The sequence below is a fragment of the Xiphophorus couchianus genome, chromosome 11, assembly GCF_001444195.1.
Source record: "Xiphophorus couchianus chromosome 11, X_couchianus-1.0, whole genome shotgun sequence".
NCBI lineage: Eukaryota > Metazoa > Chordata > Actinopteri > Cyprinodontiformes > Poeciliidae > Xiphophorus > Xiphophorus couchianus.
Genome location: NC_040238.1, coordinates 24711087 through 24728951, shown reverse-complemented (window position 1 = coordinate 24728951; position 17865 = coordinate 24711087). Strand labels below are relative to the sequence as shown.

The 17865-nt window shown below is 40.6% G+C and overlaps 1 protein-coding gene across 1 annotated transcript; it reads right to left on the bottom strand.

The window, feature by feature from the left end:
• Nucleotides 1-540: 540 nt before the first annotated feature.
• On the bottom strand, nucleotides 541-16122 carry ywhag1 (3-monooxygenase/tryptophan 5-monooxygenase activation protein, gamma polypeptide 1). Its single transcript, XM_028031705.1, has 2 exons — nucleotides 15872-16122; nucleotides 541-2744 (listed from the first exon to the last, which is right to left on the bottom strand). Exons 1-2 carry the CDS (start codon nucleotides 15956-15958, stop codon nucleotides 2088-2090), a joined length of 744 nt encoding a protein of 247 aa, XP_027887506.1. The 5' UTR covers nucleotides 15959-16122; the 3' UTR covers nucleotides 541-2087.
• Nucleotides 16123-17865: the final 1743 nt, after the last annotated feature.

Below are 17865 nucleotides of genomic sequence, written 5' to 3'. Positions count from 1 at the left end.
AACTCTGGGGAGCCTCCCACTCTCCACTGACTGGTAAAGCGAATATGCAATCAAAAGTTCATTCTGGGTGCAACTGGCTAAACTCTTTTTTTTCTCTTTATTTTAGTCCTGTGCTGCCCCTCTGGCCCATACAGCTCTGGGTGGTGAGTCATATCCTCCATTTTAAAAGCGATCACTGATTGAAACTGTCGTATTTTTGCACTTTTAGGTGAGTTTCAAGAAATAGTTTCTGCCTTTTATGAGTGAAATTACAAGTAACTTTAGTGTTTTGCTCTTTATATCATTAAATCTGAAGCATATTTTAATTTATGAACCAAAACTATTATTTCTGAAGCCCCTGTTTTTCTACTGCAAATACTTCTGGATGCTTATAGGAAATGCATTCTGGATGCAGGTTGCTACCAACATCTGCCCCATCATCATTTACAACAACCTGCCAGTCTGTTATATACAGAATTAGCTGAACATATACTCTGAAAGGAATGTAAGTAAGAACTATAATTCCCCCTTTTTACCAAGAAATGCATGTCACCATAGCGATGTCCATAACAGTTCAATTTATTGTTAACAATCACTGTTTTGGTATAACGCACTTCAGCGAATGGAGTAAAGAAAACACAGATTAAAAGAAGGTCTAGCTAACAATAGCAACAAAAAGAGAAATAAATAGAAAATAATCTGATTAATGTCTAATAATTCCATGTTCATATGAATACATAACATCTACAGTATAAGTTAATAAATCGAAGCTACTGTATAAATACATCACCAGCATGCACAATATTGTTTTTTTATGGAGAATATTGGAGCGGTTATCATCTCACACTGAAGAGACAGTATAGTAGGCAAGTGCATTTTCTTGACCAAGAAGAAACCGAAAACAAAGTTAATCCACAAACCTCAAATCTACTTGTACAACTTCCGCTTTAACAATGCGTGTGCTCTGCTCACAAATAAGTTCGTTATTTACGTCTGTGGTTCAGGATGCGACTTTTCAGAGATCCTGTCGATTCGTAGAAAAGACAGCGTTACCTGCGGACAGACATTTCAGTCAGTGTTCTTTTGATTTGCTCATCTGGATCAAATTGTTTCCCCACAAACACAAGGAGCCAATCAAAGATGTTACAGTAATGACAATACTGACAATAAGAGTTAGGTGTCCAACAACGGGTCATTTATTTAAGAAAGCACATCAGCACATGAGAGGAACAAGCTGCACTATTTTTTTTTTCGTTTTTTTTTTTTACTGTATAAGTTTGCAGTTTTAGTTACAGTATGACTGACCATGTGACTGAGCTGGACACATACCTGACACAAAGCAAACAAACAAAAACCTTTTTTTTTTTCTACGTCTTCAACCGCAGAAATAACCTGCTTTTCACTCGACCACCGTGGATGCGGTGCAACTAAAGATGTCGGTACGCTTTCTTTGAAGTTACGCCACGAACCCTAACATCCCTAACGAGGTCGCGTTCCTCCCCGGAACCCGTCAACTCTCTCACTCACTATCACTCGCCGTCTCTCTCTCACTAAGCAAGGCCATGACATTCAAGGTTTGCGCTATTTATTTTTTCTTGCTGCTCAAGCATCGAGGAGTGAAATTCTGAATGCTCCTCCCTCTCGCTCGAATACATTAAGACAGCTCCGCTTCATTTGCATGATTAGTCAGTCTCTGGCGGTTGTGAGTATGACTGTTATTCACACCGCGATGGACGACGAACCTCTTTGTGACCTAAGTCGGTACTCTAGCAAATGCTGCAGACGCTGTCGTGGAGGGAGTTTCATTCTTGGGTGTTTTTCTCTCTCTTTTTTTTTCTGACGTAATCATAGCGTATTTCTCAAACTAAACATGTTTTCCCTCCTTCTACGATCTTTTCGCTTTTACTTGTGGAAAAATAAAGAACAGCAGCTACGTCGGTACCATCGGCTAAAATGGTAGCCGACGTTCCCTCACCCTCGCATCATTTTTTGTGTGTGTTTTTTGTTGTTTTTTGTTTAAATTAAGAACTTTTTAACAATTACTATTTTTGTCATCATTTGTGAGCGCGCGTGTTGTGTTGATTTGGCAGAATGAGGTTTTGGACTCTTTAGTTGTTGCCCTCGCCTCCCTCATCGTCCTGCTGGTCGCTCGTCCACAGCGTCAAGTTGTCTCGAAGCAGCTGCATGATGAGAGTGGAGTCTTTGTAGGAGTCCTCGTTGAGGGTGTCCAGCTCGGCGATGGCGTCGTCGAAGGCGGTCTTGGCCAGGTGGCACGCCTGTTCGGGGGCGTTCTGGATCTCGTAGTAGAAGACGGAGTAGTTGAGGGCCAGGCCCAGGCGGATGGGGTGGGTGGGTTGCATGTGCTCCTTGCTGATCTCATGGGCCTCGCTGTAGGACTTCTCGGAGGACTCCACCACCGCGGCTCTCTTCTCGCCCGTGGCGACCTCGGCCAGGTAGCGGTAGTAGTCGCCCTTCATCTTCAGGTAGAAGACTTTGCTCTCGTGCTGCGTCTCGTTGCAGTTCTTGATCAGGAAGTTGTCGAGGAGGTTGAGCACGTCCTGGCAGACCGTCTCCAGCTCCTTCTCGATCTTTTCCCGGTATGCCCGCACCATCTCAATCTTCTTCTCGTTGCCGTCAGCAGACGTCTTCTGCTCGATGCTGGAGATGACGCGCCAGGACGAGCGCCTTGCCCCGACCACGTTCTTGTAGGCCACGGACAGGAGGTTCCTCTCCTCGTTGGAGAGCGGTTCATTCAGCTCTGTGACCTGAAAGGAAAAGCACGACAAACATGTAGAAGTTAACCTTTGTTGAGTAATGTGACAAAATATCTGTAATAGAGCTGAAACGATAATTGTGATGAATCAATTATTGAAGTAATCGATTAATTTTTAATTGCAGTGTACGGACTCAAAAAAAAAAACATTTGCTAAAAAAAATATTCAAAGGAGTAATTAAGTCAAAACTGTACAAAATATACAATTTACACCTTTGTTTGATAATGTTTTACCCAATTCACTAAATGACTTCTATGTTGCATTTTAGGCAAAAAAAGGAATGAAGCCTTTTTTATACAATATTGGAAACCGATTAAAACATGCATGCAAATAAGGAATTAAGTGGATATGTGAAAAATCTGTAGAATGTGCCAAATCTTTTGAGATTAATCGATTACTAAAACAATCGGTTATAATCTCTGTATATAAAAGCTAGTCCTACAGTTAACAGTGATTCAAATTCCTGTAGGTCTGTATTTTACTTATTCTCACATATTTATGTGCTTTGATTTAAACCATTTGCCGTCTACTTCAAAGAAGTGTATCCACATGTTGCCACCATCTTTAATTGTAGGGATGGTGTGTTCAGGGCAACGTGGGGTTGTTAAATCTACCAAACAATATTTTGTATGCCAGTTAAAAAAGACTGAGCTCTTCCTTACACAACAAGTTTAAATCAAAAGCAACCAGATTTTTCCAGTTTTCCTGAAGACGTTTTTACACCTAGAGGTGAGTGAAAGTCCAGTTGCCTTTGATTTAAGCTTGTTGCAGGAGACATGACTTAGATGGCTGAGAATATACATGGGTCTCATCTTTCCACATGCTTGCTGAGTCCCCTTGCATTGTTTTAAGGGCAAACTACTAATGGGACTTTCTTTTAACAATGGTGTGTGACTCTCTGCAGCTCCTCCAAAGCTACCACAGCTCTCTTGGATGCTTTTCTGAATATTGTTTTTATTGGCCAGCTTTTTAAGTGTATGACTCCATTAATGGGTTGAACGGTACCTTGTTTGTTTCAAGTTTAAGATATTGTTTTAGAGTGGATGTTTGTATGTATGGTTTTTATTTGTAAGAAAAAACAATCTATTTTGCCCTTCCACATCACAATTATGAACTACATTGTTTTGGCCAAATTATTCTGATGACGACAATCTCTGCATCTGACATCATCCTTTATGGAAACACCTGATTGACTATTTGCTGCTGGGGTTTTATTTTTTTGACCGGCCTGCATCTGGCTAGAGGATTTAATCCTTTTTAACCCCTTGAGGATGTACAGCAGAGGCATCATTGTAGACCCTTTCTGAGCATAAAGTGTGTTGTTTCTTCCCGTTTTAGTCACAAGGAACTTCTCCTCGCAATGCTTTCACTAGAAGATATACTGTTCACAATATAGGTTTAAAGAATTGGAAATAGTTATGTATAAAAAGTAAAGGAGCTCAGATTTATTACAAGCAGAAGTGAAAAAAATCTATTATCTTGTAAAAAGTTGATCGACAGATGAGGTGGTTTAAACTTCCTGCTTCTCTCTCTACTCTTTGGTCCTGCTCTGCATTCATGGACCCTCCTCTTCAACTTCTGTGGGATACGGGTTCATAGTTCAGGTGTTATCTGAGCTTTTGAAGTTCTAATCAGCAGCTCCCCGTTGTAAAAACAACACCTTATTACCATAGTTACGCAGCCGTCTGAAAGTAGAAAAACTAAGAGCAAAAATCCTTACAGCTCTACAGTATCAATAGCCAGTGGGAATAATTGATCAAGTGTCTCAATCATAAAAGCTATGAACCAATCAGAACTAACGAAACAGCTACTCCAAAGTGATGTCACCATGAGTGGTGCAACATTGACCAACATTAGAAAATTTGAAATTTAATATTTCTATTACTATTTCAACAAAAAAAAGGAGGAATAACCCATCGTTTGTCTTGGGGTTTAGAAATCCTCATACAGAACACATGGTGGAGCTGTAGTGTCTTTCTAGAGGATGTGAACACAGTGAACAACTGGAACCAGCGATGACATTTCATGGGTACAAGTCCCTTTGGAAGCAGGAGCATAATTTGACTTGAAAGACTCACAGCATCTGTTAATCCCTGTTCTATCAGCTACAACAGTCACTGTTGATGCAAACGCATGTGACTAATCATGTCCTCATCTGCTGAACAAATTCTCAGCACACAAAAGCTTTTACCTTCATCAACACCCATCAACCTCTGCTATTCTTTCCACTTTTTTATACATAAAGAAGCTGTCAGTCTGAGTTGTGCTTAAATTGTAAAAGGGAGCGAGGGAGTGGTGTGGGGGGAGCAAAGAGCAAGTTGTGATGCAATCTAGTTTCCATGGTAACTGCAAAATCTGCTTTGTTTCTGAGAGCCTCTCTATCTCTGAAGGAGATAGTGGCCACAAGCTGCTTGCAGAGAGAGCAGATGATGATGATGCAGTGAAGGCTGCAGCATGGTGGGTGGGGATCAGTGAGAATGGTGAAACCACAAGCAACCTTTTCCACTCGGCCACAGCCTTTCCAGTGGCATAAAGGAACCGAAGGAGTCTGTCTGATTTTTAGAAAGGAGCTACTTTCAATGATCACTCCTTCTCAACAGCAAACCAATAAAACAAAGAACACGCTTTGGAAAACAACTTGGAGGCATAGTCCATCAATAGCAAACTAAATGTTGACTGGCCAACAGCAGAATGTAAAAGTACATTTGTGAGGATAATGCATATCAAAGTTCTGCATTTTACGGCAGTTTTAGAGCACAGAACCATTATTCTAATTAACTCTATTTCTGTCTTTTGTATATTAATACTTCTCAGATGGTGAGCCCATATTTCTGTTTGTATAATTTTTGTCACCAACCAGCTGGTGACCAGAAAAGTTTTCCAATTTAACAAACTTAACCAGGCCTCCTTACAAATTCAAAAACCCAATAAACATTTTTTAGAGAATAAGATTCAAAGTTCCTCTAGTGTTCAAAAGGGTGCGATGGCAGATCACAAGTTGACGCTATTTGGAGATCGGCTTAGATTGTTCTCCCCACTCATGCCTGGGTTTTTTCTGGGTGTCCTGGTTTCCTCCCTCAGAACACAAACATGCCTGTTAAATCAGCTGGAGATTGTAAATCGCGGTTAGGTGTGAGTGTAGGAGTAAACAGTTGTTCCTTATGTTGGTTCTGTGATGGGGCCAGGTACCTGTCTTGGGTGTGCCCCACTTATGGCCTACAGAATGTATCCGGCTCCCTGTGACTCCAAACAGAATTAAGTAAACAAATAAATGTTTAAAGGGAATCTGACCAGAAGGTGTAATTCCATATACAAAAAACTGGAAGTAAGAGGTCTATGATGCTCAGTATGTAATCCAATATTTGTTTTAAAAGAATGATGCATGTATCCATTTAACTATAGAGCTGAATTATGAATTAATGTGTCTGGTGATGTTTTCACAGTAGGAAGGCTCTTTTAACTGTAGTGTTACAGCAAAAATAAATGAATGATTTTATAACTGAACACATCTAATGGTAAATCGGAGATATGTTCTTGCTGTATTGTTAATCTGTAATACAGTCCCATACATTATTCCATTACAATATACATTTTGGTGCCAACACTAAAGGAAACGTTTAGTAGCTTAACTTAAATCACTATAATGATGATTGAAAATTTTCAATTTATCCAGTGCAGTGATGACTGAAAAAATACAAATAGAAGTGCAGCATGACTATGGATTTTTGTCGATCATAAAATCAAACAGTCTTTAAACGCTAACAAAAACAGTACACACCTCCGACATCCTTCTATAACAGTAATAAAAATTACAATTAATTCTTTTGCCGCAGTTGGCTGTAGTGCAGAACATTTATCCTACTTATGACTCTGTGTTGCTTGCAGATCTGAGACGGTCACAGCTAAAATGACTTGAGAAACAGTTCTCAAACATTCAGTATAGAAATAAACATTGACCAGTCCACCACAGACACATGCAATCATAAACAAATACCCCGAGGCAATTTAGAGTAGCAGATGAAGCTAACTTGCAGGAGAACGCCAGAATATTTGGAGGGAATCAATGCACTCATGAGAAGAACTCAGAACTGAAGGCCCTTCCGACCCCTGGATGGTTTCTAACCTTGCATCATTCTGCTGTTATAAGATTAATTTACTAATTTGAAAAAGTTAAGATTTTTTTGTTTCTGATTGCCTGGTAACTACTTTAAGCTAAAAACCACTGATTAGTCATTTCTAGTTGCATATTTACTAGTAATCTTTTTTAAATCTGCCAAAGCAAACAATCCACCATTCATTCTCCATTACAAGACCAACCAGGTTGGAGAGGAACAAACTACTTTGTAAGCGTAAAGCCCTAAAATTGTGTCAATGTATATTAGAAGACACTGGATGAATTAAGTCATTTTATGACCTTTAGAAGTTGCTCCAAGAATCTTTTACACAACCTGCCAGACAGAGATACTCGCAGAGCTCTAGAGGGTTACATTAGTTTGTCTAAAGACGGTTACTTCTTAAGATATTGTAAAAATTACAACTGTCGTAAATATGCCAACCTTTGTACATAAAGTGTGAGGAAATGCAAACAAGAAGAAGGTACAAATTGCGTAACACTAAGGAGAAAGTCCTCCTCAACCCTCTTCATTTGTTCTACCTAAAACACCATCTCAGCAATCCTTTACCTCAATCCATCAAAATGCAGTTAGAGCCATTGATTATTTACCCTGCAGCAAATGTAACCAGCAGGTTTGGGTCAGCTCTGGAGAATCAGAGGTCAGGGAAACAATGCTTGAACAACTGATCAGTACAAACATGGCTGCCTTTGTTCCAGAGGGCTGCAGGGCGAGCAGAAGGCCCCAACGGAAGCTGCGGTGCTGGGATGACAATGGAGCTCTGTTCACCCATGCAAATCATCAATCGCGCCTGCTCTGCCGTGACTCATCCCAACACTGGCCAGTCAAACTTCCAAACATCTGCATGCTAATACAAACAAAGGCCAGGCAGGACAATCAATAGCTTCCTCTATGATAAATCCCTGCATGAGTCTTAGTATGAGCAAGCCCTGTAGTGCCTAAGTGGGGTAGCACTAAAAGCATACCTCCTTATACTTTCATTAAATACGTTTCTCTCCACATAATGAAGGCGTGTCACAATCCCACAGATCCCCTTTCTTTGTGTTCCATGCATTCCCTTTTTGTTTCCTGCTCAATTGCTTCTGCACCCTCTTCTACTCTAACCTGATGTGACAACCCTCTCTGCAAACCCCTTTTCAAGCAGCAGAGCACAAAGGCGCCAGGGACGACCTGACGTCACTGACGGCGTGAATAGGGTTAGCCGAATCAGCCACAAAGAGCTTGGTGGTAAGAAGAGCGTTCTCTAGCTCCTTGTTGCTACGATACCACATGCAACAGTAGTTATTCCTGTGATTACAACTAATGTTTAAGTCAAACCATAAGACACAAAAAGGGCTTGTTCATTAAAGGAAGGAATGCCTGACTAGGCCTCTGGACTGGTATAGAGGAAGGCGAGATATTTGTTCCTGTTTGCTGGAGAGTGTGCATCCCAGCTATACGATATATTCATATCTATTTTTTTGTTTTGCATGTGTTGCTTTGAAGGTAGAAATTCAGGGTTTCAGATCATATGTAAGATATTTTTTTTAAAGTGGAGCACTTCCTTGGTGTGACGTTTCTCTGGCCATGTCTAGAAGTGGTGGATTTCTGTTGGGGGCCCTATGCCTCCAGGAGCTGTCGAGAAAGACACGGGGATAAAGCTGGGCTGTGGTAGAAATCCCTCCCCATTGATCTCCCTGGTGTTAGCTCACCATATGGGGTGGTAATGTGCCCCCTCCCATGGTCCCTCTGACTTCTGGCTACCATTATAGGGGCTGGTGCCTTGCATGGGTGGCAGGGCCCCCATGGAGACTGGAAGAGGGCGACTGTACAAGATAGAGTTTTGGCGCTCGAGTTCTCTAATTCAGTGTCTCTTTGACCCAGGAGTTGCTACTTTTTGGTTTCACTGATAACATCTCTCTGTATGGAGCATATGGCTGTTCTGGATTGTGCCTTATGTCTGTCTGCTGCCTTCTAGAGCAGTCCTTTGCTGATATTAGGTGCTCATTAGTGCAGGCTTTCTACTGTTCTCACCTTTCTAAACAACTTTGCACCTCCAGGTAGCAAATTCACACGCATACACCCACTAAACACAAACACACCTCTACACATACGTTCAGCTCTGTATGTTTGAAAGGTGCTGAAGATGCCAAAAAAGAATGTGGTTTATTCTGTTAAAAGGAAATTATATCTTTCTAATCCACAAGCTTGATCAATATGAGGGATTGCTGCAAAGTCAATCATCTACCGTCACCACCTAATCTCACTGGAGAAGGGATTGCTGCAAATTCAGTGTCTCTATCCAAATGGCTGGGCTTCCTTAGATAAGAAATTTTCACCATTTGACAAAATAGATCAAAGTTGAACTGATATATTTTGTAAGTGCCTTGAGATTAAATTGGTTTTTAATTTTGCTTTGTACATTTGTGAATTAATTGAATTGTCAGGCCAAGTGCCTAAAAGTTGCACTTCAGTTTCCATGGTATTAAGAGGAAATACGGACACATATTATTTATGTACAGAATTTATGCCTTAGTGAAGAAAAGATATCAACTGAGCTATTTATAGTTACTACTCGTGATTGGTTTGGGTAGGTGTGTCAGGGAAAAGCCTGAGGATGCCACAATTATTTCCACTCCGTCTCTTGGTGATTGAGTTTGTGTATGAGGAAAGAAGAAAAAAAAGTAGAGAAAATAAGCAGCTGTTAAACCGCTTCATATGAAAGTTAGGACATTAGATCTTGTCAAATAAACTTGATGATGATGTGTATGTAGGTGGAAACAGTGGGTGTTTTTATAGTACTTTGTGACTCACCAATGAGTCAAAACTAATCCCTGAGCCACTCTGAAACTTCCTGAGACGAAACTGGCTGTTTTTACAACCAGACTGAGATTTAGGAGTTCTGTCTTACAAGGAGGGACTCCAAGTCTGGCACATCCATCCCTCAGACTGAAGGATGGAATCAGAAGAAGAAAAAGATGTTCACTTATGGAAATACTGAAAATGGGATAAAATGAAATTGTGAAAAGTGCAAAATTGGGGGGAAAAAAACAAAAACTAGCTTCTTATCATGGGTCCATAAATAACAGCTGTAGCTGGTAGCAAAAGCAATCAGAGAACAAATAAGACTTCAGTGTTACACAGCACCAGTGCAGAGAAATTATAGACCATTTATACTGAGAAAATCAAGGCAGGCAAAGCCGTGAAAAGAAAAATAAATCTCCCATTTAATATTTATTTCGTTACATGTTTTGGTTTTTATAGTTTTCATATTGTGATCATGTAGGCATGACAACAGGGTAAAGCTAACGTTAACTACACTTTCTTAATTCACTGGAAAAACGTTGTGGCATTATAACATATTGGATATTTCCTGAACGCCGACATGCTTTTAACTTAAACAACGTTCTTTGTAAGAATTGGGGGAAAATAATTTATGGAAGTTGTATTTTAATTCAAAGACATTAAAATGACAGTTTCATATCTGACAAAAGATTGTCTTCTAGAATGTTCCACTTTTGTTAGACTTTAAATGGAGGTATATTGATATATCTATTGTTCCTTTAATAAAGCAAATAGAAAATATGATTCAAATTACATCAACCAACAGCATGTAAGCATGTTTAATTACAGTCAGAGCCTTGGAACACATGCTTAAAGTATAAAAGGGCAAAGTCTTGCAATTCTTTCATTTCATGTTCTAAATTAGAACTTTTATTAAAGAACCTGAGGAACATTTGTTTCTATTTTATGTTATAGTTCTCAGGAGGAAAGAAAATATTTGGTGTCAGCTGGAAAAAATCTGATTGGTGCATCTGTAAAGCTTTTTAATTCTGCATAAAATGTATATTTTTATTGCATTACATGCATCAAAACTGAAAACACTTTTTTTTTTCTGTTAAAACACAAGCAAAACGCCACGTTCTTTGACATAGTTTACTATGGGTTAAAAAACGACAAATGTTTTGATGCATAAATGTAGATGGTGTGATTTCTTCAGTTTCTGTTGGACTTAGAACTAGTACCGCTGCAGTAATCATGTTCACTTGGGATCAAGCTTTGTTCTGTTTATTGGATAAAACAGTTTTTGTTGGGTTTTTTTTCTTAGAAATGGAAACATAGTCAGAACCCTAAAGAAAAAATTGGATTTGGTATCAACGGGTAAAACCATAATTGGTGCTTTTCTGAAGGTTATTTTCTCAAATATTTTGTTTTCAAAATTATGCTTTGTTGAATTTAAATAGCTACTATCTTTTAGAATTAAGAGTGAAAATAAAATGTCAGGTCATGACCCTCAGTTCTCTCTGAGCTGATGTCATCTCCTACTGTATGGATTATACTGTAATGCTGAACATTCACACCCGCTTGCTCTGAAGGACGTATTTTTAGCATCTGCAACATACGTGTTGACTTGGGAAGATCAGTCACATCTGCTGCAGAGATATATTTATAAATGCTGACGGTATGATTTTATATGCGGCAACAAATGAAAGCATCAGTAAAACATACATTTGTCCTTGATTTACGGCCTTAATATGCTGTGCGCAGTTCTATTGGTCTATTTATCTAAAACCTAATCAGCATACTGAGCTCATCTTACATTAAATATCCGTTTATATAATGCATGCAGCTCAGTAAATCTTCTACTGCACCATAAAAACAATAAGCTTCTATAGAAGAATGCGTGTAGCTCATTAGGTATGATGGAAGTCCTGGCTATCTGGGACATGCATTTTCTTAGACAAAGCTCTCCAACACGGCGTGTGTGTGTGTGTGTGTGTGAGAGAGCAAGAGCGCGAGCATAAATTCAAACTAATGGAGTCAGCACATTAAAACGGCGTCGAAGCACTGTTGGTTAAACACTGGACGGATACTGGGATCGGGCTGGTAATTGTCAGATAAACAGAATCTTATCACTGGTAGCTGCCTAAATGTACTGCATGTTTTTATGCTAGATGTGGCTACTTGTGATGTATGCAACTACTGATCAATAACAGGAAACTGATAAGAGCCTTTAAATGAACGGAGGGGGCCACATGATGCAAACACAGGGACACGCTTTTAGCACAACTTGAAGAAAACAATCCTTTAAAACTGACAAGCTGACAAGCTTATGTTGTAGTTGCATGAGAGGGCTGCTGCTCTTTGCCCATGTGGGTAGTATGATGCAATAGCTTCTTAGCCTACTGTAGTATTGAAAGCTTTTTATACAAATTAACTGTCAAATGGACTCAGCAAGGCTGGAATGAAATGGAGCGGGGATTTTATTGCATTTGCAGAAACGGAGCTGCACCAATCAATAAATCAGAGATGAAAACTGGCCAATTTTTCTGTGATCAATAACTTGTACTCTTTAAAGCTTAATAATAATACTGGGTTTTAGTTCTAGAATAAAATGACCTAAATCTGTAAAAATTGGAGTTGTAGGTATGAGCTGAAATAGAAAATGAAATCTGTACCAGTCAGGATAACCTGATCCCCACATCACTACAATACAACTATAACAAACAGCAGCACCAGGATGTGCCTAAAAAAACAGTCAGATGTGTGGTTTTACGTGAGGTATACTACATGTTGTCGCTAAACCGATTATACTGTAGTCATTAATCATGTCATTGATGCATCCCAGGGCCTAATTTTTTTTATAATTTGTGTGATACGGTGATGTTTTGAGTGTTGACACCAAATCTCATTAGCGAAAAGTGGGATTTAAAGGGAGTTTCTGTCAAAAGCTTAAAATTGGTTATTACCGTGTTGCCGTAGCTAACTTATTATGCTAGCAGATAGCTCAAGAAGACCGAAGACGAAAGCGGTACTATTAACATAATAAAACAGCTTATCTTAAAAAGATCATTGCAGTTTATGCAGATATATAATAAGACAGTAATTATTTCACTTGGGAAATGAAAGTAGGAGGCAGTGAGCAATTAATGATCTTCCTGTGTGAAATATACTGAGGATAATATTCATGACAGCAGTTTAAATGTTTGTAAAATGGTGTTCCGATAAACCTCTGACCTTTTAGACTTTGAACTGTTGTAAGATAGTAGCGGTTTACTTTGGTCTTGGTCGCTCACACTTGTCGTTAGCTTTAGCCTCCTGGTGCAGAACAGCTAATCCGCCTGAATCAGAGCTCAGACTTGAGAAAGCCGTCACACCAATGCTGCACATATTCTAGTTGCAAGCATTTGCTAAAGGTTGCGCTGCTAAATGCTAGCAGCAAAATAGGCCCACATAGGAATGTTTTTTTTTTCTGAAACATAAGGTTTTTCAACCATTTGTGCCCTGTGTCAACAGAGCCAACTAAGACAGCAAAAACACCATTTTTATGAAAGCGCTGACATATTAGCTCAACCACTAACCTGACATACAACCCCAAACTCGTCATAGTCGTACAAAACATATTTGTCTTGTAGTTTATTGGTTTTGCACAGAAATGAAGCTCAGCTTCGTTGTCATTCCACACAAACGATTCCATTTGCCTTTTGTTGTTTGGCATATTTGTTGTCTTGTTGCGTTTACAGCTAACAACGCGGAGACTTTGGGCGCATTCTCCATGCTAACCATCATGTGGCTGGAGGGGGGAATAGCATTTTGTTCTCTGTGGTAAAAACATTTCCAGAACGGGTTCTGTGTGGACGAGATTGTTTTTGAAACCGACAACTAGCTTTAGAGAAATGTGCTCCAGTGTGGACAGGGCCATACGGCGACATTGTAGTTTTCTCAGTTTTACAGACTCGATTTATACCCAATTGTAATTCCAGATTCATGGACATTATCGTTAGATTTCAAACTGGTAAAAAGTAACTTTTTGGTACGAACAGAATGCACTGTTTTACTAAATAAATATTATATGCTGTATGTAAGATATTAAACTCTTATAACCTTTTAACATAACTTTATTTTGCTATTCCTTTAAGGGTGCCTTAAATTTTTAACTTTTAGCTTTATGAAACTGACTGCTGCATGTTATAATAAATAACAGCCCTCAAAATCCAATAATGTTGGCTAGAACAATTACCAATGCAGGAAAATATCTCAGATCTAATTCACCCAGATCTTGTAAAGCCAGTGGTTAAAATCCAGCACTGACATCAGCCCATTCTCACCCACTTTAGTAGGGCTTGGTCCTAATCCCTTGTACTTCAGAGAGCACAGAGGGTGCAGCATGTTCCACCAACCTGGTTATTTGGTTCCTTTGCCACTGAGGCTTTTTGCCATGGCTGCAGTGGCAAGGGATTCCCTTCAAGTGATGGGCGAGGCAGGAGACACGCCCCGTTGCTCTGTGCTGCAGAGAGACTGGCTGGGTGAGGGGCAGCTCTGTCCCTCTGACTCGGCATAAATGGGAACGGGTGGAGCCGGGGCCCCTGCTGGTTGCCACTAGAGGCCGGTTCTATAAGCAACATGGACGTCCGCCATTCACAGCTCATGTCTGACTTCTGGAAGCCTCAGCTGATATTTGTTCATTCTTTGATCTAAAGTGGTCTTGTTTTGTAAATTAGTCTCTCATTGTGTAAAGGTGAGAAGGATTCCCATCTCTAGATGCTCCAACATGATCTACACTCATTACAAATAAAACTGGGGATCCCGCAGAACTCTATTGTGACTATTACTTTTTTTTTTTAAGGAGCTTTGGCACAGAGTTTTCTCATTTTTGTCCACTCCCATGTGAACTCAGTGTCCATACACGCTGAGCGGGGAAAAAAACGGGTGAGCAGCAGCCTTTGTGCAGCTGGCATAAAAAGCTGCATGTGAAATGGTGCACTACGGGCGGGCCTGTGCTGCTGCATCCTGGCAGATGCTGCGGCACGCCTCTGTGTGGGAACCTGCTGGAGGAGGAGGAGGTCCGGGACGCAGGGATGCGGCTGCCGCACAGCGTCCTTTAAAAAAACAAAACAAAAAAAAAAACAGCGTTTATGATCGGTGGTGGGGAGGGGAAGGAGGGGGGCTGCACTGAGATAAATCTGGCGAAAAAGGCGTCGGTCCACCGACACCCACGTCTGACAGGTTCCTATGTGTTCTGCGCAAATCGATTGCGAACAACCTTCAGCCTGCATTGCTCTTTTCCCCTTATGCGCAAAATGCGCAGCGGCAACGGAGTGCCCCGACCTCGTCCAGCTAAGACAACGGTGGCTTTTCAAGCTAAATGTACGGCTCATTATGTCGCGTGGAAACCGGAACACGACCATCAGCGAATCCTACGATGTCACATCATCGTAAAATCATGGTACCACCTATAGCTCGCCCTCTCCTGCAAAATCTTTCGATGGGAGACTTTGGATTTCCTTTCTGTGTAATGACAAATACCTTTATATATATTAGGACAGACAACAATCGGATCACATTAATGTCTTAGTATGAGCTTTTTTCCTCCTTCAGTGCGCTTAAATCACACCAGCCTGGCCGTGTGTGTGTGTGTGTGTGTGTGGGTGTGTGTGTGTGTGTGTGTGTGTGTGTGTGCGTGTGTATGTGTGTGTGAGAAGGATCCTGTTGGAAAAGGCACCGCCCCAAGATCAAACAGTCCGTATTCAGACAGCCACAATCCACCGCAGCTCAGCGCCAACAAAAAGCCGCAGATTTACAGTAAATCACTGATTTTAATCTCATTATAGTGGATCAGATCACTGATATGCAGAGAGAGAGAAACGGTGGGGTGAGGTAGAAGGGGTGGGGGACAGAACAGGGACGGGCCTTTATAGCCCCGCTCAATATGATGTGTTCCCAGATCTGATTTTAGCTGTGATTTACCGCTCTCTGCGGCAAGTCTTTCTCATAAATGTGTCCTTCAATCATAAGTTTCATACACCAATTTTGATTGGCTGATCCGGCAAGGTGAACGTGTGCCAGACCGGAGCGCGGTGGTCCTGCGTCCCCCGCGAGCTCGGTCAGCCCCGCAGCTTTGAGACGTTCCTTACTCACACACACCCAGGCTCGGACGTGTCCGGTAATTGCCGCACAAAATGGGACTGAAAGAAGAAAGGTCATTACGGCAGAGGTCTTACTTACCGACTTCATGGCAGCTGCCATATCATCATACCTCTCCGCCTGCTCGGCCAGCCTGGCTTTCTGCACCAATTGCTCGCGGTCTACCATTTTAGAGGCCGGTTGTGGTGCTGCCCGCTGTGTGTTTTGTCGTAGCTGAGAGCTGTAATGTGGATGTCTGAACGCAGTGTAACCGTGCCGGGTGCTGTCGCCGCAGCTGCTGCCTACTGTCTGTGTGCCTGCCGACGGGACACCCCTCCCCCTACACGAGCACTTTCCCTGGCTTGTGTCGCCACCCAAAAAGGCGTGTCCACACGGAGTGATGTAACGACCCAGGCAGCTGAACCCGAAGGAACGGGGTACAGACCTCCACAGAGGCTCTTCATACCAACCGATATGCACATGTTTTGTTGTTATAGGAATGTAAAGCCTGGTTGTGTCTAATAAACGCCCCTGTTGCAATATGAAGAAAAATATGAATATTTTACGCCCTACTCGTGATAAAAATGAATAAATAAATAAGTAAAACTTGAGTGGATTTCTTAAAGATGCTAACTACCCAAAGTCCCTAAAACCCTCATAAAAAAATGAGCATTAAATTTAACTCTGGTAGGAATGATGACGTCAACCCCATTTTAAAGGGATACTTCGGATTTTATTTTATTTTTTTGCTAAAAGCTGCAGTATGTAACTTTTATTAAAATATGTTTTAGTACATACTTGTTAAAACAGTCACCATGTCGTAACAGTTTAATATAAAACAGATAATCTGTGAAAAGACTGATCTTCCTCACCTCCTCCCCGAGCTTTTATTACCGTGGGGGAGGGGGGGAAACAATGCACCTGACCAAAAACAGCCAATCAGAGCCAGGAGGAAAGTGTTACTGCTGTCAATCATACTCATGTACTCACAGCAATATGCAAATGGCTGAGAAACGACTTTTACAGAAAAAAAAGCTTGTCCTCCATCATTGGTGCCCATGCTAACTCACCTGAGCATTCACAGAGAAGCAGAGTAGCAAGGAGGGGCGGGCCCTCAACCATTTCCCCCAACCAATCAGAAGCTAGTACAGGAATGTCATTTCTTTTAGGGCGACAAATTTTACAGACAAAATCTTAAAATACTTTTAAAAAATGTGTTGTACAGTACAAATTTCTTGTAAATTAACCATGTCCATCTAAATTTATAGTATAATAGGATCACAAACATCCAGCGACGCTCGGACGAAAGCTATAAAAACAATCAACCCTCCAGACCCTCAAAGAAAAAAAAATAAATCAGGAACCTGAATGCATCGCTCTTTTTATGTTAAGGGTCTAAACGGATGTACAGAACACCTAGAAACATTTAATTATTTTTGTTTGTTTGAGAAACAATAGTGCATGATTTGGTTTATTGTTTGAGAAGATAAATTCATATGACACGTATTTTATTTTTGCCTTTAAGAGGAAAAATGGCTCACTAGCGCATTCAGCTAGATTATTTTAGTCCTCGTGGCAATCAGTTCGGGCTGTATAGAAAAGCGTGCAACTCTTTGTAGATTTATGGTCTTAAAAAATACAAAAACTACATGATTGTTTTCCTTCAACTTCACAACTATGCATTACTTTACATTAGTCTGAAAAAAATGTTTTTACCTGACAAAATCTAAAAATGTTCAAATTGTATAAATACTTTTGCAAGGCTTTAACTACCAGACGTTGTACAGTACGTTGACCTGAAACTGATTCATACAAATTCATACAAAGTGTCCAAGTCTAAAATAACATTTTCAAGCTGGAGCCATCCAGGTGATTTGTATGCATGGCAGCCATAATAAATTTAGAGGGAAGGGGTCCTTCTACTTCAGAATCAGGTTCCCAACTTTGGGGGCCGTTCCCGTTGACAATCCTGTCATGGAAATCTGAAATTGTAAACGCAGTTGGGAACGCACCTAGACATATAGGAGTTTTCCATTTAAAAGTATGACTTCAGAGGCTCTTTTGGGTTTGAGACGTTTTTCAGCTTCGTACTTAGA